This window comes from Sciurus carolinensis, chromosome 9 (genome assembly GCF_902686445.1).
Source record: "Sciurus carolinensis chromosome 9, mSciCar1.2, whole genome shotgun sequence".
Lineage (NCBI taxonomy): Eukaryota > Metazoa > Chordata > Mammalia > Rodentia > Sciuridae > Sciurus > Sciurus carolinensis.
Window position 1 is genome coordinate 141,389,306 of NC_062221.1, and position 27,975 is coordinate 141,417,280.

Sequence of the window (27,975 nt, forward strand, 5' to 3'; positions counted from 1 at the left end):
GGGCACTCATGCTCAAAGAGCCGAGCCAGGCAGGGCGAAGATCCTGAGGTTCCTCCAACCTGGATGCAAAAACCCCTCTGGTGCGAGCCTGGCTCTGCTCGGAAGGGCTCTGGACCTTTGTTGTTTACCGCCCCCAGTAGTCCATCTTGCTGGAGGCTGCCCCCTTCCCAGAAGAGGCCTTCTTCATTTGCAGCAAGCAGCTTCCACAGCATTCTTACCAGCAGGAGAGTACAGGGTGGCAAGAGGCCTCTGTTCAATTTCAGATGTCTCCGTCTCATCACAGCAGGGGAGTGCTTTTAATGATGTTCAGAGTAGTGCCCCATTGTAGACCACAGACCACCGTCTGTGGATGGACCACCATCTGTGTGGATAGAAACAATTTGTGCCCATGTTCCTGTTGATTAAAAAAGGAATATTACCAGCCTTTTGCTATTATAACTGAAGTTCCCATGAACATTCTCAGACAAGGCTGTTTGGGATGTATGTTTTCATCTGTCTTGGACAAATACCTTGGGGTTTTTTCCTGGGCCACAGAGTAATATTATGGACCCCACGATCATCTCTGTGTGACTGCATCTTAAGTCTTGGGGAGGTAAATGAGGTTTCGTGAGGTCATGAGGACAAGCCGCCAGAGTGCTGTGTGCACAGAAAGGCCAGGAGACACACCCCCAGAAGCCTATTTGCGTCATGTACTTCCAGTCTCCAGAACTGAGAAAATTTAAGTCACCAGGTCAGTGGCATTTGGTTATGGCAGCTCGAGCAGACTGGCTGTAGGAAGAATTGGATTTCTTCGGGGTGTTTCCTGTTGGTAGCTGGTTCTCAACCTCAAGAGTCTCTTCCCAAAACGGAAGTCAAGAGTCTTGTACCGTGAACCTTCTACCCTGGGCCGCTCCCTGTCCCTATCATCCCCAGGACCCCTGGGCTGTTCCCTATCCCCAACAGGAATCCCGGGCCGCTCTCTATCCCATCCCCCCGACCAGGACGCCAGGGCCACTGCCTATCACTATCCCCAGGAGGACGCCAACCCGGACCCTGTTTCGCTTCCCGCTGGTCCCAAGCCTCGCCGCCCAGTTCAAGCCAGCGCAGAATTCAGGCACAACGCGGAAGGCGAAACAGCGAAGCACGCCTGCGCGGAGCCCAGGTCCTGGGCGGGGCCTCCTCCTTCGCCGGCTTCTGCGTACTGCGCCTGCGCGGGCCCTGGGCGGATGTTCGGTACCCGGGACTGCAGAACACATACGTACCGCGCCTGCGCGGAAGGCTGGGCCCTGGGCGGGTCCTGCTTCAGGGACGGCCTGCACGCACTGCGTCTGCGCGAGTCGAGGGCGGCGGCCCAGGCTCCTGGTAGGGATCGTCTGCCCCTCTGCGGTGTAGGAGCAGAATTCAGCGGAGAAACGCGGCCGAGGTAGGTTTTCAGATGGGCAGGGCACCTGGATCGCAGGCGGGGCAGGACATGATAGGTGAGAGGTCCTCATCATAAAGGGTACGTCGCTGGTGGACCGAGGCCGCCGCCTCCTTCCGAGACTTCAGATCGCCCTCCCGCGGTCTGCACCGCACGCTAGCGGCTGACCGCTAGCACACCCCTTCCCACGTGCCCCTCCTCCCGGACCAGCGTCCTACGGGCCACGTCCGCCCCCGTGTCCCGCCTTCACGGACCACGCCCATCTCCCTAGGTCCACTTTTCTTTCCAAAGGTCTGACCCTCCCAGTGAGGACCGTGCCCCTCCAACGCCACACCCTCAGGGCCACACCCTTTCAACGCCACGCCCCCCAGGGCACACCCACCCCAGTGTCTTGTTCTGAAGGCTCCATCTTTTACAGCACCACTCCCTCTGGGGCATGCCCACCCAACACCGCGCCCTCCGGGGCCACGCCCTTCCAACACTAAATCCTCTGGGGCATGCCCACCCAACGCCACGCCCTCCGGGGCCACGCCCTTCCAGCACTACATCCTCTGGGGCCACGCCCTTCCAGCGCTACATCCTTGGAGCGGACCCACCCAACACCACGCCCTCCGAAGCCACGCCCTTCCAACACCGCGCCCTCCGGGGCCACGCCCTTCCAACACTAAATCCTCTGGGGCATGCCCACCCAACGCCACGCCCTCCAGGGCCACGCCCTTCCAGCACTACATCCTCTGGGGCCACGCCCTTCCAGCGCTACATCCTCTGGGGCATGCCCACCCAACACCGCTTCCGCCGGGGCCACGCCCTTCCAACACCGCGCCCTCCGGGGCCACGCCCTTCCAGCGCTACATCCTCTGGGGCATGCCCACCCAACACCGCTTCCGCCGGGGCCACGCCCTTCCAGCACTACACCCTCTGGGGCGGGCCCACCCAACACCGCTTCCTCCCCGGCCACGCCCTTCCAGCACTACATCCTCTGGGGTGGACCCACCCAACACCACGCCCTCCGGGCCCCACCCTCCAACGGCCCATCATCCAGGTCACGCCCATTCTGGGAGCTCCGCCCTCCCCCACCTGGCCCAGGTGCCTTTTCTCCTCAACTCTCCCGACAGTCGCCCCCACCCATCGTGGTAAAATAGTGAGTGTAATTACAAATCTCACAAAATAAGTTTAGAAGTGAAGCTGCTTTCAAACGAAGAATGGCTGTCATTGCAAAGCCTTCCACCTTAGCATAGTGGTGCAGCTCCGAGCTGGGGAGGAGTCAGTCCATGGGGCGAATGTAGTGCAGGCAGGTGCCCGCAGGTGCCACAGAACCTCCGGGAAGCCAATGGCCTCGTCCAGTGCTAGTCAGCTGCGAAGCGCAGGTGCTGACAGGTTCCCAAAATGTAGCCCCTGGCAGGGAGGCGAAAGCTCGCGCTCTGGAGTGTTAAGTCTTACTGCATTTAGCCATCTCTCAGAAGCTGTGATGGATCCCATTTCTGTGCCAGCTTCACCTGTGCATGCCGTGCTTTCTCTTTGATGGAGTATCTCATTGTGGGCCATGTCGCTAACAAGCTCCTGCGTTTCTTTCTTCAAAAGTAGGAGTGCAGGGGCTATGAAGTAAGGAAGCAGCAGTTATGCGGCTGAGCCTCGGAGAGCCATGGCAACCCCAGGCGACTGCCCCAGGCGTGAATCGCAGGTAACTTCTGTTCTGGTTAGTGGGAGTGTGCTTGTGGCCACGCCATGCTGTTGAGGGCCGGGCCAGGCACAGTGTGAGAGCTCTCCTTGTACCTCGCAGGTCCAGGCAGGAAATGCAGGGCTGGTAAGCCCACAGAACACCTTCTAGGGAGACACTCAGGATGTCCCCAGATCAGGGTCTCCCAGGTCCTGGGCCTGTGCCCAGATGGCTGCAGGCTGCTGGATCTGGGCTTGGTGCATGGCAGAGGACTCATGTCTTGCTGGCCTTCTGCCTGGGGTCCACATAGAGTTTATTCAAGTTAGGTTAAAAAGTGTCACCTTGAATTTTAAGGAATGTTGAATATGTTCAAGTAATCAAGCAGACGCTCTAATAAACAGTGCTTTAAAAATTAAACATTTCCATGTCTGTGATGTCAATTTAGCATTTTCTTTATTCTAATGATCTACTTTTCCCTTCATTGTTCTACTTTCATTGGGCTTCTATATTTAGGGATTCCATGCAGAGTTGGCTTATTTGATTAGTCTTATTTCTTTCAATTAATCAAATGCTTTAATTCCATGGACATCCTATTTTTCTTCTGGGGAATTTTAATATTGGCAGAGAATGATACTGCAAACATCAGTTACACATTTATGTAGAGTTGAAAACTTGTTACTGTTTTGTTACATTAATATTTGCCTCAGAACATACACATACACACACATGAAGTAATAACCCCATAGTTAAAAGTCTGTTCCCCAAACCCAGATGTCTTCCTCTTCCTCAAGAAGCAGACCTGCTGCAAACTGTGACTTGATGTCTGCGTGTGCACCACTCACACCTTTATGCCTTGCAGACATTCTTGAACAACGTATGATATTTGTGTGTGCTTTTTAAAGTGTCCTTTCCGTGCCCCTTGTGATGCATTGATGTAGCCCCACTTTGGGGATTCGTCCTGTGGGTGGTGTGCAGTGCTGGCTCAGTCCTGCTCCCTGCCTCACCTGAAGCTGCTCCTGCACAGGTGTTTGTGTGGAGGGGTGTGCGCCTGCTGTGTCTGCTGCCCATGTCACAGTGCTGTGGCGAGCTCCTGGTTCTGCCTCTGGGCTCCATGCCTGGCAGGAGGGAAGCAGCTGTGCTTGGTGGTGATCAGTTCAGGCTTTCCAGGGCCCAGAGCGTCAGCCTCTCTGATTTTGGTCAGTGCGATGGGGGAGAAAGCTTTCTGGGTACTTGAGAATCTTGGTGGCAGTTCAGTAATCCTGTTAACACCACCCTCCCTCACAGAAGAGATGTCTGTATGGCAATTTGTGCTTTATCTCTTTTCCCCTTAGTGGGAGCCTTTCTAGGGTTTTGTCTATTTTCTTTTCCAAAAACAAATCTTGTCTCGATTGTATTTCTTTGTTGTTTTCTCTTTGGTTGACTTCTGTTTTTATTTTCATTTCTTTCATTCTGTTCTTTTTGGGTTTAGCTTTCTGCCTTTGTAGCATCCCGTGGACCCTGGGTCATTGGCTTTAAGCCAATGTAGTATGAGGACAGAACCCAGGGCCACTCTACCACTGAGCCACATCCCATAACTTTGTACTTTTTATTTTGAGACAAGGTCCTGCTGAGCTGCCCAGGATGGCCTTGGACTTGCAATCCTCCTACCTCAGCCTCCTGAGTCACAGGGATTATGGCTAATTTATGCCTTTAAAACTGAAACTTTTCCTCTGCTTACTGCTTTATCTTAGACCTCAACCATGTAAGTGCATTGTATTTTCTTTATTTCTCAGTTAGAATATTTTAAAATATACCACAGTGGAAATCAGAAAATTTCTGGACTTTTTGGACAGGTCTTGCTTGATTTTCAAGCATTTGGAAATTTTTCTTATTTTATTACTTAATTTCGGTTTTATTACACTGGGTCAGAGAACATGACGAACTATAATTTTAGGCCTTTGAAATGTATTCTGACCTCTCTATAGCCTCGTCACTTGGACTGTTTAGTGACTATTCTGTGTGCCCTTGCAAAGACTGTGTTCTGCAGTTGTTGGGTACAGTGTCCTGCAAATGTCATTAAGGTCAGAGGTTATCTGTGATGCTAGAATCTCTGTATCTTAGCAGGACCTGGTGGTGCGTGCCTCTCGCCCTTGGTGGGAGAGCCGCGTGGAAGGACTGCTTGAGCCCGTGAGTTCCAGACCAGCCTGGGCAACATAGAACTGCCTCAGGAAAACAAAAAATCAAGAACAAAACAAGCACAGAAAACAAAGCCCTTTTTTCCCCACACCCTCTGTGTCCCTGAGGAGATGTGTTGAAGGAGGTCTCCACGTGGCCATCGGCCCTGTTCTTCCTGTTGGTTGTGCCACTGTCCCTGCGTTGGATCCCTGTTGCTGGATGCGTGGTTAGGAGATTAGTCGGCCTTGGATCGTTATGGAGCCTCTCTTCACGGTTGCTGGCTCCTGGGCCCTGAGCTGCTCTTCCCTCTGTTGGTGTGGCGTTCCTGTGGGGGTGCCGTGGGGGCGTGAGTGTGCACCTGCAGACCTGCCTCCTCAGCTGGCCGCAGGTCCTCAGAGTAAAGCGTTCCCTTGTGAAGAGCTGTTGGGTCTGCCTTTCCTGTGAGACCGTGTGCACCTTTCAACTGGAGCGTTGTAGTCTCTGGCACGTGACATGATGACTGATGGATCTGGCCAGACCTCTTTCTGTTGGTCTCCTATTTATCACGTTCCCTCTTGGACCAGTACTTTGACAGTTCCTTGTCTTTCCCTTCCTGGCCTGTCCTCTGTACCTGTCCTGTTTGGTGACTTCCAGGCTTCAGTGACATGGATCCTCATAACTGTTCTCATCTTTCCCACCTTACAGTAGAGAATCTCATGAGTTCTGTTCCCACCCCCACATTTCTGTCCTATGGTTGAGAAGTATTTCAGCTCTGCCTGTCCTGAGCCCTAGGACAGATGCCTGCCACCTGGTGCTACTGAGGCCTTTCCTGAAGTGTGAGGAGGAGTCTCTGGAGGCCTTTGTTTCCTCCTCCTCAGTGTCCAGGGAAGCTTGTTCCCCTTGGTTTTTTTTTTTTTTTTAATTTATTTTTATTGTTAACAAATGGGATACACGTTGTTTCTGTTTGTACATGGAGTAGCAGCATACCACTTGTGTAATCATACATTTACATACATACATACATGTTTGATTCATTCTGTTTTTTTTCCTTCCCCCCCACCCCCCCACCCCTCTTTTCCCTATACAGTCCCTCCTTCCTCCATTCTTGCCCCCCTCCCACCCCCTATTATGTGTCATCATCTGCTTATCAGCGAGATCATTCGTCCTTTGGTTTTCTGAGATTGGCTTATCTCACTTAGCATGATATTCTCCAATTTCATCCATTTGCCTGCAAATGCCATAATTTTATTATTCTTTATAGTTGAGTAATATTCCATTATATATATATCACGGTTTCTTTATCCATTCATCAATTGAAGGACATCTAGGTTGGTTCCAACATCTGGCTATTGTGAATTGAGCAGCTATGAACACTGATGTGGCTGTATCTCTGTAGTATGCTGATTTTAAGTCCTTTGCGTATAGGCCGAGGAGTGGGATAGCTGGGTCAAATGGTGGGTCCATTCCAAGTTTTCTAAGGAATCTCCCCACTGCTTTCCAGAGTGGCTGCACTAATTTGCAGTCCCACCAGCAGTATATGAGTGTGCCTTTTTCCCCACATCCTCTCCAACACCTATTGTTTGTATTCTTGATAATCACCATTCTAATTGGGGTGAGATGGAATCTTAGTATAGTTTTGATTTGCATTTCTCTTATTACTAAAGATGGTGAACATTTTTTCATATGTTTGTTGATTGCTTGTAGATCTTCTGTGAAGCGTCTGTTCATATCCTTAGCCCATTTGTTGATTGGGTTATTTGTATTCTTCGTGTAGAGTTTTTTGAGTTCTTTATATATTCTGGAAATTAGTGCTCTATCTGAAGTATGAGTGGCAAAGATTTTCTCCCACTCTGTAGGCTCTCTCTTTGCATTGCTGATAGTTTCTTTGCTGAGAGAAAGCTATTTAGTTTGAATCTATCCCAGTTATTGATTCTTGCTTTTATTTCTTGTGCTATGGGAGTCCTGTTAAGGAAGTCTGATCCTAAGCCAACAAGGTGAAGATTTGGACCTACTTTTTCTTATGTAAGATGCAGGGTCTCTGGTCTGATTTCAAGGTCCTTGATCCATTGTGAGTTGAGTTTTGTGCAGGGTGAGATATAGGGGTTTAATTTCATCCTGTTGTATATGGATTTCCAGTTTTCCCAGCACCATTGTTGAAGAAGCTATCTTTTCTCCATTGCATATTTTTGGCACCTTTGTCTAGTATGAGAAAATTGTATTTATTTGGGTTTGTGTCCATGTCCTCTATTCTGTACCATTGATCTTCCTGTCTATTTTGGTGCCAATACCATGCCGTTTTTGTTACTATTGCTTTGTAGTGTAGTTGAAGTTCTGTTATTGTGATACCCCTTGTTTCATTCTTCCTGCTAAGGATTGCTTTAGCTATTCTGGGTTTCTTATTCTTCCAGATGAATTTCATGATTGCTTGCTCTATTTCTGTAATGTACATCATTGGGATTTTCATTGGAATTGCATTGAATCTGTATAACACTTTTGGTAATATGGTCATTTTGACAATATTAATTCTGCCTATCCAAGAACATGGGAGATCTTTCTATCTTCTAAGGTCTTCCTCAATTTCTTTCTTCAATGTTTTGAAGTTTTCATTGTAGAGATCTTTTACCTTTTTGGTTAGATTGATTCCCAAGTATTTTATTTTTTTTGAGGCTATTGCAAATGAAGTTGTTTTCCTCATTTCCCTTTCAGCTGTTTCGTCGCTTGCGTATAAAAATGCTTTAGATTTATGCATGTTGATTTTATAGCCTGCTATTTTGCTGAATTCATTGATGAGGTCTATAAGTTTTCTGGAGGAGTTTTTTGGATCCTCTAGATAGAGAATCATGTCATCAGCAAACAGTGACAGATGAAGTTCCTCTCTTCCTATTCGTATCCCTTTAATGTCTTTAGTCTGCCTAATTGCTCTGGCTAGAGTTTCGAGGACAATGTTGAATAGAAGTGGTGAAAGAGGACATCCCTGTCTTGTTCCCATTTTTAAAGGGAATGATTTCAGTTTTTCTCCATTAAGAATGATGTTGGCCATGGGCTTAGCATAAATAACCTTTACAATGTTCAGGTATGTTCCTACTATCCCTGTTTTTTCTAGTGTTTTGAGCATGAAGCTGTGTTGTATTTTGTTGAACGCTTTTTCTCTGTCAATTGAAATAACCATATGATTCTTATTCTTATGTCTATTGACATGATGGATTATGTTTGTTGATTTACGGATGTTAAACCATCCTTGTATTCCAGGGATGAACCCCACTTGATCGTGGTGCACGATTTTCTGAATATGTTTTTGGATACGGTTTGCCAATATTTTGTTAAGGATCTTTGCATCTACATTCATCAAGGATATTGGTCTGAAATTTTCTTTCCTTGATGTGTCTCTGCCTGGTTTGGGTATGAGGGTGATATTAGCTTCATAGAATGAGTTTGGTAGGGTTCCCTCCTTTTCCATTTCCTGGAATACTTTGAGAAGTATTGGAATGAGTTCTTCTTTGAAGGTCTTGTTGAACTTGGCTGAGAATCCGTCTGGTCCTGGGCTTTTCTTGGATGGTAGGTTTTTAATGGCTTCTTCTATTTCATTGCTTGATATTGATCTGTTTAAATTGTGTATGTCCTCCTGGTTCAGTTTGGGAGGAGCATAGGTCTCTAGAAATTTGTCAATGTCTTTGGTAGTTTCTATTTTGTTGGAATACAGATTTTCAAAGTAGCTTCTCATTATGTTCTGTATCTCAGTGGTGTCTGTCGTGATATTTCCTTTTTCATCATGAATTTTAGTAATTTGAGTCTTCTCTCTCCTTCTCTTTGTTAGTGTGGCTAAGGGTTTGTCTATTTTGTTTACTTTCTCAAAGAACCAACTTTTTGTTTTGTGAATTTTTTGAATTGTTTCTTTTGTTTCAATCTCATTGTTTTCAACTCTGATTTTAATTATTTACGTCTTCTACTACTTTTGCTGTTATTCTGTTCTTTTTCTAGGGCTTTGAGCTGTAATGTTAGATCATTTAGTTGTTAACTTTTCATTCTTTTCTGGAATGCACTCCATGCAATGAATTTCCTCTTCGTACCACTTTCATAGTGTCCCAGAGATTTTGATATGTTGTATCGTCATTCTCATTGACCTCTAAAAATTTTTTTATCTCCTCCCTGATGTTTTCTGTTATCCATGTTTCATTCAATAGCATATTATTTAGTCTCCAGGTGTTGGAGTAATTTCTGTTTTTTATTTTGTCATTGATTTCTACTCTCAGTCCATTATGATCTGATAGAACACAAGGCAGTATCTCTATTTTTTTGCATTTCCTAAGGGCTGCTTTGTGGCATAACATATGGTCTATTTTCAAGAAGGTTCCTTGTGCTGCTGAGAAGAAAGTGAATCTGCCCGTTGATGGATGGAATATTCTATATGTCTATTAAGTCTAGGTTATTGATTGTGTTATTGAGTTCTATGGTTTCTTTGGTTGGATTTTGTTTGGAAGCTCTATCTAGTGGTGATAGCAGTGTGTTAAAGTCACCCAGAATTATTGTGTTGTGGTCTATGTGATTCCTGAAATTGAGAAGGATTTGATTGATGTACAGGGATGCACCATTGTTTGGGGCATGAATATTTACTATCGTTATGTCTTCCTGATTTATGGTTCCCTTAAGCAGTATGAAATGTCCTTCTTTATCCCTTCTGACTAACTTTGGCTTGAAGTCCACTTTATCTGATATAAGGATGGAAACCCCCGCTTTTTTACTGAGTCCATATGCGTGGTAGGATTTTTCCCATCCTTTCACCTTTAGTCTGTAGATGTCTTTTTCTATGAGATGAGTCTCTTGCAGGCAGCATATTGTTGGGTCTTTCTTTTTAATCCATTCTGCCAGTCTATGTCTTTTGATTGATGAGTTTAGGCCATTAACGTTCAGGGTTATTATTAAGATATGATTTGTATTCCCAGTCATTTGGGCTTATTTTTGGTTTTTAAGTTGGCTTGGTTTCTCCTTTCAGTGGTTTTTCTCTAAGGTAGTTCCTCCCTTTGCTGACCTCCATTGTTGTTTTTCATCTCCTCCTCATGGAATATTTTGTTGAGAACATTCTTAACTTTTGTTTATCATGGAAGGATTTTATTTCATCTTCAAATCTGAAGGTTAGTTTTGCTGGGTATAGGATTCTTGGTTGGCAACCATGTTCTTTCAGAGCTTGAAATATGTTGTTCCAGGCCCTTCTAGCTTTTAGAGTCTGGGCTGAGAAATCTGCAGATATCCATATTGGTCTCCCCCTATATGTAATCTGATGCTTTTCTCTCGCGGCCTTCAATATCCTATCTTTATTTTGAATGTTAGGCATTTTCATTATAATGTGCCTTGGTGTGGACCTGTTGTGATTTTGTGCATTTGGTGTTCTGTAAGCCTCTTGTATTTGATTTTCCATTTCATTCTTCAGGTTTGGGAAATTTTCTGATATTATTTCATTGAATAGGTTGTTCATTCCTTTGGTTTGTATCTCTGTGCCTTCCTCAATCCCAATAATTCTTAAATTTGGTCTTTTCATGATGTCCCATAGTTCTTGGAGATTCTGTTCATGATTTCTTATCTTCTCTGTTTGGGCAACTTTATTTTCAAGATTAAATATTTTGTCTTCATCGTCTGAGGTTCTGTCTTCCAAGTGGCCTAGTCTTTTGGTGATGCTTTCCATTGAGTTTTTTATTTGGTTTGTTGTTTCCTTCATTTCAAGGATTTCCGTTTGGTTTTTTTTTTTTTTGAGAATCTCTGTCTCTTTGTTCAAATGATCTTTTGCTTCCTGCAGTTGCTCTTTCAGCTTATTGGTATTATCATTCATTGCCTGCATTTGCTCTCTTATCTCATCCTTTGCTTCACGAATCATTTTAATCATGTATAATCTGAAGTCCTTTTCTGACATTTCTTCTAACATACTGTCATTGGATTCTATTACTATAGAATCTTGATTTGTTTGGATCATTTTCTTCCCTTGTTTTTTCATGTCGTTCATGTATCTTCCGCTCTAGCAGTGCAGATCTGGGGTATTGCAGATTTCCCCCTATAGGCTTATAGTGGCCCCGTAGGTTTTCAAAACCCTTTCTTTAAGGGGAGATCAATATTAGCAGTGCCCAATTCAGACACTATGCAACCCTAGACCAAATAGCCCCTATGAGGACATTAACAATATTGGCATAATAAACAGAATGAGTTCAAATATTATCTTCAGTATAACAGATTTGCAATAAGGTCTGCAGTTTCAAATGGAGGACAAAGAGGATGCAGAGGGATGTAGAATGTGGCTGTTAATGGGATAAGAAAAGAATATACAGAAGTTCTAGATAATAGAAAGGGTGAGAGTGTAATCAAAAGAAATTGGATGTTAGCATGCAAAAAAGGGAGAAAGAGATTCTGAGGGAACAGGTAAACAAAAGGAAAAGAGAGCAAGAAAAGTAAAGAAATAAAAACTTAAATTTTTTCAATAAGGAGAAAAAAGAAAATCTACAGTATAACAGTCATTTAGTAATGAAACCTCCCAGTCTTCAGTAGCCTGATGCAGGAGAGGTACCTGACAATGAGCTTCAAGCCTCCAGCAGGCGTCTCAGGATGGGATTTGCCCCACCTAAAGATGGGAGCTACGGCTTCCAGGATTATCCAAGATGGCTGCTCTGGCTTCCAAACGTGTTGGCAAATGGGGAGCTGCAGCTCCGGTGTGGCCGTGGTCAGCAGGAGGTCTTGGAGGCGGGATGCGGTTGGTCAGGCAGGGATCCTGGAGGTCAGGTGTGTTTGGTGTGGTTGTGGGATCCTGGAGGCCGGGTGCAATCAGTCAGTCTGGGGGTCCTGGTGATAGGGCACAGTTAGTTGGTCTGGGGGTCCTGGTGGCAGGGAGCAGTCAGTTGATGTGAGGGCCTCAGAGGCAGGGAGTGATCGGTCAGGCTGAGGGATCCTGGAGACAGGGCTCAGTCAGTCTGGCCAGGGGTCCTATGGGGCCTGGCTGTTGTCTCAAAATGGCGGCAGCCACGTGTAATCAAACCTGCAGGTACTGTGACAGTGAACTTCCAGGCAACAGTAGGCAGCTGGCACTCCACTGGCGGTTGGCCATCAGTTTGCTGACTGTTGTTGGCGATCAGGAGGTGAACCTCGTTCGTTGGGTGATAGATAGGTGTAAGGCAGGCGATGGACAGGTGAGAGGCAGGCAAATGGCGGATGATAGGTGCCTGACAGTGAGCAATCTGCACTCAAAAAAGGTGTCGATATGCTGGCAGACTGCAGGTGATCACAGTAGACAAATGGGGTAAACAGCAGGGGATCGATAAGCAACAAAAACTGCCTCACCAAGAAACAGATATCCTCTGCTTGAAACTGGAGTTACGGAGCGACAAGGGACGCAGCCTCCCTCTAGTCTGCCATCTTGGATCTCTCCCCTTGGTTTTGTAATGGTAGTGTGGGCTTGTGCTGAATTGTGTCAATCTTAGTTTGGATGAAAATGTTTTGCTTTCTTTTATTTATTTTTTTTTTTGGTACCAGGGATTGGTTGAATCCAAGGGTTCTTAACCACTGAGCCACATCCCCAGCCCTTTTTTATTTTTTATCTTGAGACAGGGTCTTGCTAAGTTGCTGAGGCTGGCTTAGAACTCGGTGATCCTCCTGCCTCAGCCTCCTGAGCAGCTGGGATTACAGGCGTGTGCCACCATGCTTGGCTTGCTGTCATTTTTTTAAAGAATACTTCTGCTTGAAATGGAGTTTTAGGTTTGCATTTTTTTCTGCCATACTTTCAAGATGTTACTTCGTGTCTTCTGGCTCCCTGGACTCTGATGGGCAGCCAGCAGTATCCTGCTGCTCTGCTAAGAGTGATGGACTCTTTCCCACTGGCTGCATTTAGGACTCTGATTTGGGGCCTTTAGCCCTTTTCTTTGTGTTGGGTCTGCCTCAGGGCAGTTGAATTTCTTGAATCTGCCTCGATGTTTTTGCTAATTTTAGAAAATTTCTCCATTGTTCCCGGGTGTCTTTCCTGTCTCTTCTCTGCTCTGGGGAATCTGCACGTAGCACACGTCTCATGCTGTCTTCTCATTCTTCTTCTTCTTTCTTCCTTTTTGTGCGTCAGTGTGGATTATTACTACTAACCTGACGCCAAGTTTACTGGTGAGAAAGCAAAGTAACTGGAAAAAATAATATATTTGTGAAAAGCATTTGCTCAAGATGGCAGATAAGATCTACTTTATACAGAGTCCTTCCAGTCTGATAAGCAGGATAGTAACCAGAAAAAATAATGGCAAAATAAATAAGAGGCCTTTTTCAGAAAGAGCAGATGCAGGCCACCAGCAGCCGACGTGGGATGCCCGGGGTCCGCGGCCGCCGTGCCCCTCCCCCAGGTGAGCAGGCGGAGCAGATGCTACTTCTGCCGGTGGGAGCAGAACAGCACGGAGCACAGGCTGCAGGGTCGTCCACGGTGGCAGAAAGCGGGTGACTGAAAAGTCAGGCAGGATGGTACTCCACGGAACACTGTGTAGCCATTGAGAATATTAGTTTTCCACAAGGTATTGTGTAAGAAAAGCAAAGAAACCAACAAAAACAATCTTTACAAGAGAAGTGATGTCAAGAGGAAGCAAAGCCACCGTGGGCGCTGTGCAAACACAGCACAGGGCCTGGCTTGGGATGGGGCAGAGGGCGTGAGGGCTGCGTGCACGGGGGGGGGGGGCAGGGCCAGACAGCTGCTACAGCAGGTCGTGACACCGCAGCGAACCAGAGGCTGCATGTGGACAGTGGGCATCGCGAGACTAGGCGGGCAAGTGGAAGAAGCAGAAGTGAGCTTAGCTGTGTGGGGGTCACTCCTGTGCTCCCTGGGGCTCCAAGCCCAAGGCAGCAGGATGCAAGCTCCGGGGCACCCAGGCGAGACCCTGTCTCAAAAGTAGACAGGGCCAAGGTGCAGCTCAGTGGTTGCCCCTAGGATCCCCAGGGCTGAGAGAAAAGCATGTTTTACCCATAGAATTGGTGAGATTTAGAAGGTCAGTATCTGTTGTTGAGGAGGACATAGTAAAATGGGTAGTCCACACTCACCTGGACCAGACCCACCCCCTTGGGGCAGTCGGAGGAGGAGGCCTTTGGTCATGAATTATGTAAGCCACGGACATGTGGTCTTGCCTGACAATTTCGTGCTCAGAAATCGTCCTGAGGAGGTGACCAGTCACACGCAGAATGGTTTGTCCAAGAAAGTTCATCTTGACAATTCACAGTAGGAAAAACTGAAAACAGGTATCCTAAAACTAGGAGAATGCTCAATCTGGAAGAGTTCACAGACAGGAACACTTGACAGGTGTGAAAGTGTGTTTAGAAGCAATTGAACAGTGAGAAACATTCAGAATCAGGGAACGAGAAGCAGGATTGGGGCACAGTGTCTTGTCTGTGGGTGTGCTGGGTGCATTTTCCAAAAGCCCAAAGGATAAACGCACTGTGTCAACTGATCTCTGGTGCAAGAACGAGGCTTCTGGAAGTTTGATTTTCTTCTGTGGTTTGCACGTTTCCTAAGTGAACTAAACTCTGCTATTTGGAGAATTGGTAAGAGCTGCTCTCCTGGATGGAAACGTGAGGCTGGAGGCTCCGCAGCACCTCTGCCAGGCACCCTGACTCTCGGACGGTGGCAATGGGCAGAGACTCCCCAGGACCTCCGGGCTCCACTCCTGCAGACAGGTTTAGGTTGGCTTCCAGCACCTTCTGTGGGCCCCCAGCTCCGTCCCCAGGTCCAGAGGTCCCCAGATCCACAGCCCACACCTGTGGTTTCTTCCCGGGTTGGCGATCACTCTCAGGAGCATTGTGTGGAAGCCAAGGGTCCTCGACTCCTCCTCTGTTGCTTCTTGCTTGACGTGCTCTTCAGGATGCACACTTTCCACGTTAGATTAATGGTGGAGCCATGCTGGCAGCCCTCGTTATGCCAGGGGATGACCCAAATGATTTGCATAATATATACGTGCCATGTGAATCTTTGTTTGAAAACATGGTGATCACCTAGTCAAGGAAGAAGGAAAGGAAGGGCAGGACAGTGTTTGCTTGTGTCTCCTGGCCTGTGCAGGAGGAAGAAGCCCTGGAGGGTGTCCAGGCGCAGTGCCTGCAGGAGGGCCCGCAGCCGGAGGAGTTTGTGGCCATTGCCGACTACGCTGCCACTGATGCGACCCAGGTAGTCCTTGCAGGCCGTGATGTATGGATGGCATTGTGTTCAGTAGCAAAGCCAGGCTGATTCTGTAAAGCCAGATGTTCAGAGCCCCACGAGATCTGTGCACAACTCACCACCCAGCCCAGTGCTGGGAGGATGGCTCGGTCAGGAGAGGGCACAGCCCAATGGAAGGAACCCTGCACCGACCCACCTGGTTAAAATGGCAGCCAGGCTGGGCCGGATGGCAGTGTCTGTGTGACGGTTCCCTTTTCCCACCAGGAGTCTCCGAGAGTGAGCCCCCGGAAGCCAGCTGTAGGCCGACCCTGTGCACAAAGGGCCCCTGGGGAAGTAACTGCCCTGAGCCATTTGCAGATGCTTGAACGCAGCTCAGCTGCGACCCCTGCTCTTCTCTCACTGAGTGGCTCGGGCTGTCCTGGAACTTGCATCCTCCTCAGCCTCCCACTGCTGTGGTCACAGGGTGGGCCGCCCTGCTTTCCTTGGAGAAGTACCAGTTGGGCGGTGTCCTTCAGCTCCACAGAGGTCTCTCGACCTGCTGTGACTCCTGACTTCCAGTTGCTGTGACCCTGCAGACCCATTGCGCTTGGGTGTGGTCAGCAGGACAGGTGTGTCCCCAGGCACTGTGGACACCTGTGTTCTCTGTTGGATTTTAATTTGTCTGTTTTGGCTTTTTGCAGCTCAGTTTTTTAAGAGGAGAAAAAATTCTTATCCTGAGACAAACCACAGCCGACTGGTGGTGGGGCGAGCGGGCGGGCTGCTGCGGGTACATCCCTGCGAACCACGTGGGCAGGCAGGTGGCCGAGTACGACCCCGAGGACACGTGGCAGGACGAGGAATACTTCGGCAGCTACGGAACCCTGGTAGGGCTCCCGCCTGCAGCCCGGCCTCCGCCCCTTGTGCCAGCCGCCCAGGCCCCAAGCCTCCCCGTGCCCTGAGCCACGCCATACGACTGCCACACACCAGGGTCTTTTTCTTTTGGTTTAAACACTATTATAAACGTGAACGCTCTTCTTAGTTCAGAGGCCATTCGGTAGCATCTAGCAGAGCTGCTGTACCTCCTTCAGAGAGTTCTGGAGCAAGGGGTCAAGGACTTCTCAAACCGAAAAGCATGTGAGGACTTTACGACTGCGTTAGGAGAGCCAGCCGGGGTGGTGAGCACCCCTGCCCGGCTGGTGGGTCCTTCTGTCTGGCTACCATGGAGAAACGCTGTGGTCTTAGGGTCCAGGTGGACCGCAGCGAGGTGGCCTTGGGAAGGGGCGTGGCTGGTGATGGTGGGAGGCGACAGAAGTGGTGGGACTGAGCAGGGGACCCAGCAGCACCTCCAGGAGGCCCCCTGGGCAAGGCCTGCAGTGCCGCAGCCGTGGAGAGCAGTGGCGCCAGCACTCAGTGTGCTTTCGTGGAGGTGGGCAGTATTTCCAAATTTAAAGCTGGAAACGAGAAGCCTCTGCTGAGTGAGTGCTGCCGGCCAGGCGGGGGAGGCCAGTGTCGCTCCACCCTCGGCAAGCACGCCCGCCAACCCGCGGCGCCTCCGGGCTGTGCGCCTGCCGCTGAGCACTGGCCTTCTCCGTGCCTGAGCGAGCACTGGCCATGGCCGCAGGCTCTCGGCGGACGCCCAGGCTCGGACCGGGACACGAGTGGGCTGCTGCGGGCACTTCAGGGGTCCGCTCTCCGGGCCCCTTCACTCAAGTTGGCACCCCCTCACCCGAGCTTCCTCAGCGGACGGGAGCTCCGGCCCTCCGGTCAGGGCGCCTTCCTGGTCGCCCGCTGCTGATGGCAAGGCTGGCGCTGCTGGCTCTGCCCCTTGCGCCTCAGGAGGGAGAAGCGAGGGCTCTCTGGTGCCCCCACCCCCACCGTGTTGCTGAGCCTCCCGAGTCGCGGGGCTGTGACCTGTCCAGCTGGACTTGTTCCTGGGCTGCCCCATGGCCACCGTTGGGAGTGTGAGGAATGCCCGTCATCTCTCTAGTGCTGCTTCCGTCCTGCTCTGCAGCCAAGGGCTGGGCAAGTGCAGCCTCACCTGCAGCCAGGGCTCTGCCCACACCCAGGGTGCCCTCAGGATGTGACCAGGGCAACAGGGCTGTCACCTCCCCGGACCTATAGTTTTGGCCCTTGCCAAGCAATCAGGGAGCAGACTTGCGCGTGAAGAGGACTTGGTGGCCCTGCTGCCTGCTTGGCACCCCCTGGCTCATCCATTCCTCTCCAGATGGACCTGGGGGGATACAGCCTTGGGACAGGGTGATAGCCCGCAGCTCCTCGTCCTAACTGACCTACACCTGTTCCCTGCGTGGTGGGCTCCTGGGAGGTGCTGGAGAGGCTGCAGGTGACTGCTGAGTTGGAAGATTCCAGAAACTCCTGTCTCGTCCCTCCATTGTCCACATTCGTTACTCTTGGCACATTTGTGGCTCTAGCTTTTAAGCCTCTCGCTCCTGTTTTCAGGGGTGGGTTGGGGGCCGAGCTGCAGCTCCCGCCCTCAGAGCAGACCCTGCTCCAGGCCCGGGCACTAAGCTTCGTTGTCTCCTCTAGAAACTTCACTTGGAGATGTTGGCAGACCAGCCGCGGACAACCAAGTACCACAGCGTCATCCTGCAGAACAGGGAGTCCCTGAAGGACAAGGTCATCCTGGATGTGGGCTGCGGCACCGGGATCATCAGCCTCTTCTGTGCACACCACGCACGACCCAAGGCGGTGAGCGTGCCGGCAGCCAGCGTGGGCTTGGTTCTCAGGATGGCCGGGGGTCCCAGCCTGTCCTCTGGAGTGAGGCTGGTGTGGGGAGGCAGGTGGCTGTCCGTCTGCGACCCAGGCGGTGAGGCTCTTTGCTGGTCACAGACAGTGTGGAGTGCAGTGGACAGGATAGAAGTGACCGGCCACTCACGAGGCCAGAGCTGTTTGCTCGTGTTGTTTTGGTTAAGTGTGCAGAGTTGGTTCCGGGGTCCTGGGGCCCCAGCACAGAGCTCCTGCAGGCACCCAGGGCCTCCCTGCTCTCTCCCTCTGTGTGGGAGGGACAACCCCCAGCAGGAGGGTGGGATGCTGGCTGACAGGGGTCGCAGTGCAGTGGCCACCTGCGACCCAGCTGCCAGGCCAGGGCGCGGCATTCGCACCAGACCCTCCTCTGATCTGACTGTCCCTCAGGCTGCAGGCACCCACTGACCCACTGTCCTCACAGCCTGTCGAGGACCAGGCAGCTGCAGGTCCTCCCTCCCGTGGCCTGAGTCTGCATTCTGTGCAGGGACGCACGAAGGGTGGCATGAGTGGTGGACGGGAGTGCTCTGCGTGGCATGGCCTGGACCGTCCGCTGCCAGCCAGGTGCTGCCCTCCTCTGCTGCTGCTGGAGCTGGTGCTCCCTTGGGGCAGAGGAGCTGGGCCACTCAGCGTGTCCGCGCACGTGCTGACATGTCTGTGCCCACAGGTGTACGCTGTGGAGGCCAGCGAGATGGCGCAGCACACCGGCCAGTTGGTCCTGCAGAACGGCTTTGCCGACACCATCACCGTGTTCCAGCAGAAGGTGGAGGATGTGGTGCTGCCCGAGAAGGTGGATGTGCTGGTGTCTGAGTGGATGGGCACCTGCCTGCTGGTAAGGGCTGGACGCGGGACGGGCTGGAGCCTCAGGGAATTGACCTCTGCCCAGGGCGAGGTGTCGCGTCTGGACACCAGTCAGTCATGACTTACTGGCTGATTACGGGAGGTTCAGGTCAGCTCGAGTGTCCTTGCATGTGGTGGCTCGCTGCGCTCTCAGGCCTGCAGAGACCTGCCTCCCATCTCCTCTTGCTTGAGGCCAGCCCTGGCAGTGCTTGGAGGCCAGTTGGTGTCCACAAGAGTGCCTGCCCTGGCCGCGGCACGCCTGTGAGTGGAAGGGGGCAGTTTCTGGCCACTGGCCAGTGCACCTGCCCAGTCACTTTGTCAAGCTGCTAGTCGGAGGGGAGGAGCAGGCAGGCCTGAACCCACCCCTCCTGGCCCGGGCACCTAGGGACACAGGCGTGATAGTGAGACATCAGTTGGCAGTTAGTCTGTGTCAAGATGCACAGACGCGGTACTGGGTGAAGGGATTGGCCCCCGACAGACATGTCCACAGGGCCCCTGGGTGGCGCTGTGAGCGTCCAGAGGGCCCCTGGGTGGCGCTGTGAGCGTCCAGAGGGCCCCTGGGTGGCGCTGTGAGCGTCCCCGGGGCCCTGGATTGTGCGGTGAGCATCCATGGGGCCCTGGGTTGTGCGGTGAGCGTCCACGGGGCCCTGGGTGGCGCTGTGAGCGTCCCCGGGGCCCTGGGTTGTGCGGTGAGCGTCCAGAGGGCCCTGGGTGGCGCGGTGAGCATCCAGAGGGCCCTGGGTGGCGCGGTGAGCGTCCACGGGGCCCTGGGTTGTGCGGTGAGCGTCCACGGGGCCCTGGGTTGTGCGGTGAGCGTCCACCCGGCACCCTGGGCTGTGAGCATCGCCTGGGTGATGTGAGCGAGGATGCTGGGCTCGGCCTGCAGAGGTTGCGCCGTGAAGGACGTCTGGATTCGGGGGTGACTCCCGCAGAAGGGCCCTGCCACCCACAGAAGTCTTCGCCCTTGCAGAGCAGTGGTGCCCCCAGGAGTGCCCCCAGGAGTGCCCTGCGCACAGCTGGCTGTGGGTCAGCAGAACGCATGGGGCCTGTGAGCACCTGGCCCTGAGCTGCTGAGTGAGGGAGTCCAGTCGCCAGAGTCCAGCTTGGCTCTGGGCCGGGCGAGTGCGGGGCGAGGGGCAGGGAGGCACTGCCGCCTGCCACAGATGTCGGGGAGGCCCCTGACCGGGCCCTGCTCCGGGCGCTCCCACCTGGACAACTCAGTGAGGCTCCTGGGCACGGAGGGTCCAGGCTGTGTTGGGAGCTTGGTGAGGCTGTAGGCTGGGTCTGTGCAGTGGTCAGCGTCCAGGGGTGACCAGGGCCTGGGGGTAGCTGGGTCCAGCGCGGTGGTCGGGGCCTGGGGGTAGCTGGGTCCAGCGCGGTGGTCGGGGCCTGGGGGTAGCTGGGTCCAGCGCGGTGGTCGGGGCCTGGGGCAGGCCGAGTTCTGGGGCTGTGTCAGAGTTTAGCAGAACATTTGGGGTCGAGGGCCAGGTTGGGGTCTGTGGGCATGTGGGGTTCTGAGGGTGGTTTAGAATCTGGGGTTGTTGGAGGTCTGGGGTAGCTTGTAAGGAAGTCGGGGTCCAGAGGTAGGTTGGGGCCTGGGGTTATCTCGAGGTCCAGGGGTAGGTCAGTTTCTAATGGGCAGTTGGGGTCTAGGGCTGGTCTTCGGTCTCACAGTGCTGCTGTCCTGCAGCTGGGCTCGGGACGGAGGGCACAGGGGCCAGCATGGCAACTGTGAGGGGCTCTGCCCATGACTGATGGTGGAGCAGGGGCCCTGGGGCGGCTGGTGGCAGCTTGGGGCCTGCAGGTGTGCTGTCCATGTGACTCGCACGGCCTGTACCCTGAGTTCAGGTGGACAGCGAACCCTGGGTTCTCCTGGGTTCTCCTCTGGCCTGGCCCTTGTGGTCTTGAGGTCAACACTGGAACTCCCAGGCGGGCTGTGGCATTCTGACCCCACCCTGGCCTGCGGGCAGTTTGAGTTCATGATCGAGTCCATCCTGTACGCCCGGGACGCCTGGCTGAAGGAGGACGGGGTCATCTGGCCGACCACGGCTGCGCTGCACCTGGTGCCCTGCAGTGCCGACAAGGACTACCACAGCAAGGTGCTCTTCTGGGACAACGCCTACGAGTTCAACCTCAGCGCACTCAAGTAGGTGGGGCAGGCGCCCACGGGCCGGCCGGGTGGGAGGGGCCCGGGTCCCACCAGGCTGGGGTGCAGTGTCTTCTCCTGGGCATTACGCTGCACACCAGGACGGCCTGGGGCCTGCTGAGACTCCCGGCCATCTCCTGCTCTGCCCTGGCCCTCCTGCCTTGCTCGCTATCAGCCTGGGGCTTTGGAGGGGAGACAGAGCGTGGGGAGCCCCACCCTGGGAACCAGGCTCCGCATAGGACAGTGCCCAGGAACCAGGCTCTGTAGGACTGTGTGAGCTGAAGTCACCACTTGCCTGAGAACTTTCTGTGTTACTTTTTGAAGATAAAAAATTAAAATGCCTTCAATCTAAGGTCTCAAGGTCAATGGGCAGTTATGTGGGATGGTGCAGTGTGGGCCTCCATTCCCCTTTAGGAATGCCGTGCAGGCTGGAGCGGCTGCCAGGGTGCAGTGGCCCTGGTCCCGGCTCTGCCTCTGGCTCAGCGTGCTCAGTGGCAGCACAAGTGCTGGTCCTGAGATCCAGGCTGCGTTGGGTGACCGCTGTCAGGAGCAGCTGGCGGCAGTCTTTGCAGGGTGGTAGGAGGTAAAGTAGACCCAAGGTAAAGAACACGGCAGCCTGAACCCTGGGTTGCCTGGCGACTGCTGGTGTTGGCGTGCTCAGCCCCTGCACCGGGCACCGGAAGGAAACCCAGTGACCGGCTGGCTTGAGTGAGGCTGGGCAAGGCTGCCAGGCCCCAGAGTGGGACCCCTGGCCACGCCCTGCTGAGCGGGGCAGGTGGTGAGCCTGTGGGTGCTGCAGGGACGCTCAGCTCTGCCTGGGTCTCTGGTGACCTGGAGGCACTGTGGCCCTCCCCAGGTCTTTAGCAATCAAGGAGTTTTTTTCGAAGCCCAAGTATAACCACATCCTGAAGCCAGAAGACTGTCTGTCTGAACCGTGCACCATACTGCAGCTGGACATGAGAACCGTGCAAGTCTCTGACCTAGAGGTGAGAGCTGGAGCTGCTTCCTCCTGGCCTCAGGTGGGGATTTCCTGTTGCCACCACAGACCCAGCCAGTGCAGGGCCGGTGCAGCCCATTATCATACAAAGAAGCGAATGTACATACATCTGCTGCCGCTTTTTTCCTCGTTTACATTCTATTTTGATTTTCTCTCTCTCTCTCTCTCTCTGGGGATTTAACCCAGGGGTGCTCAACCACTGAGCCACATCCCCAGCACTTCCAATTTTTTATTGGGAAACAGATCTTGCTAAGTTGCTGAGGCTGACCTAAAACTTGAGATCCTCCTGCCTTAGCCTCCCAAGTCACTGGGACTATAGGTGTGAGCAACATGCCTGGCTCATGTTCTAAAAATCATTTTCCTTATTGTTAAATCTCTTCAGTGTCTCCAGTTATTTTTAGACTTATGTTTAGTTTTCTTGGCATTTTCAAAATCTTGTTCTATTCCATTTATCATGGTTCATTATTTGAACTGAATATTCTTTGAAGTGTTTTTAGCTACCATCGATGGCAAAACTTCTGATATATTTTCATGGTGACTGCCTGGGGTCAGCTGGACCTCCTAGTCCACAGGGTCCCAGGCCTGGTCAGTGCTGCACCAGTACCTGTGGCAGTGGAACCCACGCTGCTCAAGGCTGTCTGCAGTGGCCCCTGGGTCAGCAGCTGGGGTTAGGCGTAGACCTAGGACTGGGGTTAGACCTACGATTAGGCTCAGGATTAGGACTAGGGTTAACCTTAGGCCTAGGGCAGTGGTTAGGGTTGGGCTAGGGTTAGGATTAGGGTTAGGGTTATGGCTGAAGTTAGGGTTAGGGTTAGGGTTGGGCTAGGGTTAGGATTATGGCTGAAGTTAGGGTTAGGGTTAGGGGTGGGCTTAGGGCTACTTTCTGGTTTGGGAACAGTACTGAGGTTATCCTTGGAGTTAGGGCTGGGGCGCAGCCTTGTGTGAGGGTTGGGTTGGTAGCTATGACCCCGTGGCTGGGGAACCTACCCACCTGCTGTCCTGTGTTTGGGTTCAGACCATGCGTGGTGAGTTGCGCTTTGAAATCCAGAAGGCGGGCACCCTTCACGGCTTCACAGCCTGGTTCAGTGTGCACTTCCAGAGCCTGGAGGAGGGCCAGCCCCAGCAGGTGCTCAGCACAGGCCCACTGCACCCGTGAGTGCTCGGCATCCCGGCTGGGGAGGGCTGGGGTCCTAGAGAGACGCGGCCGGCTGCTGTGTCGGGCATGTGGAGTGGGAGGGGGAGTGGTGGGAGCGGGCGGTGGCCACGTGGGTGGTGGTGGGCTGGGCTTCCTCCGGCCTCTTCCTCCTTCGCCCTCCAAGGAGCAGACCTGGGCGGCTTCCCTGGAGTCTGTGCAGAGCTGGGGGCCTGCCTTCCTCATCTCCATGGCCTCGTGTGGGTGCAGAGCCGCCTCTGAGCTCTCAGGGTTCAGCACGTCCTCGAGTCCTGTCCCCGAGGGCAGTGTTGTGGTTGGTGGCCAACAGGTGGACACTGGTGCTGTGTGACCGAGGCAGGGAGGAGAGGAGGAACGGTGGCCCAGTCTGGGCTGCTGGGCAGCTGTCACCGTGACGTCAGACACAAAGTGCTGGAGGCGTTTCCATTGCCTGAGGGATGTCCCTCCAGCTGACTGACCCTCTTGGAAATGACCACTGGGGACCTGGTGGATCAGGGTGTGTCGCCCTACATCAGGCGTGTGGACTGGGCATCAGAAGCCTGGGGCCTTGTGCTGCTGGAGGTGCCGCTGGCCCTGGGTGGTCCGAGTCTGGATCCTGCGTGGCTCCCCACCCAGGGGGCTGCCCAGGCCATGTGCGTGGCCTCCAGAACACTCCCCTGCGCCTCTGCTGGGATCCCTCCTGTGCGCCTGCTGACCTCTGGTCACAGCACTGGGCACAGCTGCGCCTGGCGTCCAGGCGTGGCACTGCCTGCCTGCGGGGCTGTCGCTGCAGGTGTGCCGGGGCCAGGTGTCGGCTGTGACCCGCAGTCTGTCTTGCAGCACCACACACTGGAAGCAGACCTTGTTCATGATGGACGACCCAGTCCCAGTCCACTCGGGAGACATGGTCACAGGGTCCATCGTACTGCAGAGAAACCCCGTGTGGAGGAGGCACATGTCCGTCACGCTGAGCTGGGCCGTGGCCTCCAGAGAAGACCCCACGTCTCAAACAGTAAGAGCCTGTGTGAGGAGGGGCCGGTGGCTGGGTGGGGCAGCCCTCTGTGGCCTGCCTCCTCCTGCACCCTCTGCCTGGGCCTCGGGACCCCCGCTCTCACTGGCTTCCCGTCCTGTGGAGCAAGGACGGAGAGTTCAGGCCGCCAGGGAGGGGTACCAGCCTGCCCGTGCACAGGAGCCTGGCTTCTGGGGTGAGCTGCGCGGCTGCCCTGGGTGCGGAGGCTGCAGAAGGTGGCGGGTGGAGCCTCTGCACTCAGGTGGACTCGCGCGGCTGCCCTGGGCTGCTCTGCCTGTCGCGTGGCCGGGGCCGCCCTGCGCTGAGTTCAGTGCCGCGGTCTCCCGTGTCAGTCACAGACGCCTGCCCTTGCTTTTCTTTCTCAGGTTGGGGAGAAGGTCTTTCCAATCTGGAGATGACGGTGGACGGTGGGCAGCGGTGCCCCAGGAGGGGCTGGCACGCACCTGCAGCAGCACCTGCCCTCCCGCCCCACACCTGGCTGGCTCCCACCCCTCCCGGCACCGCGGGGGTCCCGGGCCTTCACTGCCAACGCGTGGGCTTGGCGCCTTGCCTGCCTCCCGACGCCCCTCTAGAGTAGGTGTGTCTCCAGGTGTTCACCCCATGGTGCCCAGAGCCGCCCTGGGCGGCGGCCATGCTCCCAGCTAGGTGTAGTTCTAGACTCCTCGGTCGCACGCATGCCAGCTGTGTACCCTGTGACGGTGACCTGTACCCTGTGACCGTGACGTTCACCGTGGTGTCCGGGGCGCCCTGCGTCCCCCTCAGGCACCACACTTGCGGATGGGGTGTGGCCTGCCATGGGCCCAGGCCGTGCCTGGCAGGCGGTGTGACTGTGACTGCATGGGACCTGTGTGCAGGTGTCTTCCAGGTGACCGTGTCGGACGCGGAACCTGCTCAATAAATCTTTTCTAATGAAAAGCCGTGTCCTGCCGCTTCTCAAGCCTGAGGTCCTCCGCGCTCTGGCTCGTAACTGCGGCAGTCGCTGCATCTGTGGTCTGTCTCTGTGTTGTCCCGAGGTCTGGTAAGATTCTGTTCTATGCCGGAAGGTTTCAGGGTGTCCCGAGTGTGCAGGGATGAGCCTCCGCGAGTGCCGCCTAACCAGGAGCCAGCAGCCCGGGCTCCGCCCCTCCCTGGCCCCGAGTGGACGCGTGGCATCTCGTGCCACCCTCGAGCATCGCCTCCTCCAGGCCTGAGGCCAGTGCTGGAGTCGTGCACCGCGACCCTCCTGCGAGGGTCCCCTTGATGTGTGCCACCCTCCCTGGGGTCTGCTGGTGGCATGTGGGTGTCCCAGCGCGCAGCCCCTAGGGCTCCTCTGATGTCGCCACCTCAGGTATAGGGCCCTGCACGGTGACCCGCCCACTGCGACTCCCTCCACAGGTCTGGTGTGTGTGCAGCTTTGAGGTGAGTTTTCCTGGCGGCTGTGTCACTGGGTCGCCCAGCTGCCGGGAGCCCTCACCTCCACCATCTGCTCGGCTCCCACCCTGTAGCTTGGCTCTCCCAACAGGCACCACTACCCCTGTCCTCTTGATCTTCCGCACCTGGAACCAACCCGCCTGCACTGGGGTTCAGGTGGGAGGACGCCTGTGGGAGGGGCTGTGGAGAGCAGTGACTGGGATCAGGGTCTCTGATGCCCTCGTGGCTGTGCCATGCCCGGTTCCTGGGAATGTTCCTGTGCAAGGGCTCAGGACACCTAGCTGCTGTGGCAATGCCCTGCGTGAGGAGGCTCTGTGCAAGAGTCCTACCAGCTCTGACCTTGATCTCAGGAAGGAAGGAACTCTTATGCTAGAAACCACATGTTTCACCAGCTCCCTTCTCCAGTTCCCGCCCGCCTTGCAGTAACTTTAAACAGTGGACTTTCTTGAGAGCTACCCAGAGCTCCTAACTTTGCACTTTGCAACTGTGGAAAAGCTGCATAGGACGTCCTAGTTCCTGTAACTTTCCTGAATACAAAGAATAATGGTTGCACGTCTTTAACCTGATAACAAGGTGTATATAAATAAAGATTGCTGGTGTAACTCTAGACCTGCATCCTCCATCAGAGAGCAGAGCTCCACCTGATCCCAGCTTAATCTTCAAGATCTGTGTCTGTGAATCTTTATTTTCCACTCCCCCTTCCCCCTCACGGGACCAGAGGGTTTGGTTTTACTGGTTGTGACAAGGGGTTCCCTCATGTTGCAAGCGCCGGAGCCTCTGAATGCTCCTCTTAGATCCAGCAGGGGATTTGGTTGTCTCCAATATTTGGAGACCCAGCAGTGGATTTTTATGTACTTTCAGTGTGCGGTTTCATGTATTTTTAGATCTCCATTATAATTTCTTCTTGTTCGGGGGGTTTGGGGGGCATGTGGCTTGATTTCAAGTGGTGGGATTTCCCAGTTACCTGTTGCTAAACTGCTTGATTCCACCATGGCCGAGCAGAGACTGAGGGGTTTCCGTCCTCTGAGATCTGTGGCTGCTTGCTTCATGACAGGGCGGCAGCTGTACACCCGTGCTCGGCTCTGACTGCCTCATTAGGTGGGACCTGACAGGAGGGTCTTCAGACAGTTTTGCCTGCCCTGGCTGTGAGGCCTGAGGGGAGGTTTTAGCCACAGGGATTTACTTCCCACAGTTCTGGAGGCTGCAGGTCTGAAACACCATTGTGGTGCCGGCCTGGTTCTGAGTGGGCCCCTTCCTGGGGCGAACAGCCACCTTCTGCAGAGTCCTCGTGTGGCACAAGAGCGGGGAGCTTCGTCTCTTGTGGGGACACGGACTCTGTCTGCTGCCACAACTCCATCTCTACTCTGACTCTGCGGGGACGCCTTTGAAGGCATGACTCATCCTTGTGTCCTGTTCGCCACAGCCAGCCGGCCACACTGTAGTGGCCTGGTGTCCTGCAACATGGACAGGCTGAGCACGTTCCAGCTCCTTGCGTTCGGGCCCCGTGCTTGGCAGGGTCCTTCTCTGGGGATCTCTGCCTTCACGTCAGCCCACTTAGGGAAACCTGCTCAGTCTTCTGGCCACGGCCAGGTCTGCTCCCACAGAGCAGCGGAGCACAGTGCCGCAGTGCTCCTGATGGACCTGCTCTGCGGAAGGCCCGGGCCCAGGAAATCGGAGGCTCGTCACTCTGGCCATCTTCCTGGGCAAGGCCTGTGATGAGTGACCAGGTGACAGGGTCAGGGTGCCGCTGTGTCCAGCCTTGGGGAAATGCTTCCTTTTATGGGTCTCACATGGGGGGTTGCATCTTGGGAGGTTGAAAAGCTGTCCTATCTGGTGTTCCTGATATGATTTGGGATGTACACAAGTCCACATGCCCCTGATTCAGTTTGATAAGTTGCACGTGTGTGTCATTTCTCAGCTTGTGCCTCAGGGTTGGGCGGGCAGAGGGTGGTGGTTTACTTGTACAAACAAGGTGTGGAGTCATGCTATCTTGGTGCCTGTACTCAAAACAGAATAGATCATGGCAAATTACAGCTTTAAAAAATAGGGGAAATCAGGTTTAGATCCTTTATGAAAATTGCTGTTTACACATCATGGAGTCACTCGGGGCACACCCAGCTCAGAACTGCTTCCTGTCCACCATGGGGTCACTCAGGCAGAATCAGCATGAAAGTTGCTTCCTGTCCATCATGGAGTCACTCAGGCAGAACCAGCTCAGAGCTGCTTCCTGTCCACCATGGGTTCACTCAGGCGGAGTCAGCGTGAAAGCTGCTTCCTGTCCATCATGGAGTCGCTCAGGGCAGACTCAGCCCAAGAGCTGCTTCCTGTCCACT

General features: G+C 53.4%; 1 protein-coding gene across 4 annotated transcripts; it reads left to right on the top strand.

Annotated features, from left to right (window-relative positions):
• The first annotated feature begins 1,254 nt into the window (after window positions 1–1,254).
• On the top strand, window positions 1,255–26,195 carry Prmt2 (protein arginine methyltransferase 2). 4 transcript variants are annotated; one of them, XM_047564117.1, is made up of 11 exons: window positions 1,255–1,402; window positions 2,984–3,080; window positions 15,235–15,339; window positions 16,011–16,193; window positions 17,854–18,015; window positions 18,737–18,901; window positions 20,880–21,055; window positions 21,912–22,041; window positions 23,068–23,204; window positions 24,043–24,214; window positions 24,598–26,195. In XM_047564117.1, the coding sequence occupies exons 2-11, from the start codon at window positions 3,042–3,044 to the stop codon at window positions 24,628–24,630; spliced, it is 1,302 nt and encodes a 433-aa protein (XP_047420073.1). In that variant the 5' UTR covers window positions 1,255–1,402; window positions 2,984–3,041; the 3' UTR covers window positions 24,631–26,195. The 4 variants fall into 4 exon arrangements, with proteins under 4 accessions (XP_047420073.1, XP_047420075.1, XP_047420074.1 ...); XM_047564118.1 differs by having other exon boundaries at window positions 1,285–1,402; window positions 2,981–3,080; XM_047564119.1 differs by lacking the exon at window positions 15,235–15,339.
• The last annotated feature ends 1,780 nt before the right edge of the window (window positions 26,196–27,975 follow it).

Bases quoted from the DNA above. Each gene is read 5' to 3' on its own strand.
- Prmt2 (XM_047564117.1), top strand. From the start codon at position 3,042: ATGGCAACCCCAGGCGACTGCCCCAGGCGTGAATCGCAG. The intron at 15,340-16,010 runs GTAGTCCTTGCA...GGCTTTTTGCAG, and splicing joins CTGCCACTGATGCGACCCAG to CTCAGTTTTTTAAGAGGAGA. The intron at 23,205-24,042 runs GTGAGTGCTCGG...TCTGTCTTGCAG, and splicing joins AGCACAGGCCCACTGCACCC to CACCACACACTGGAAGCAGA.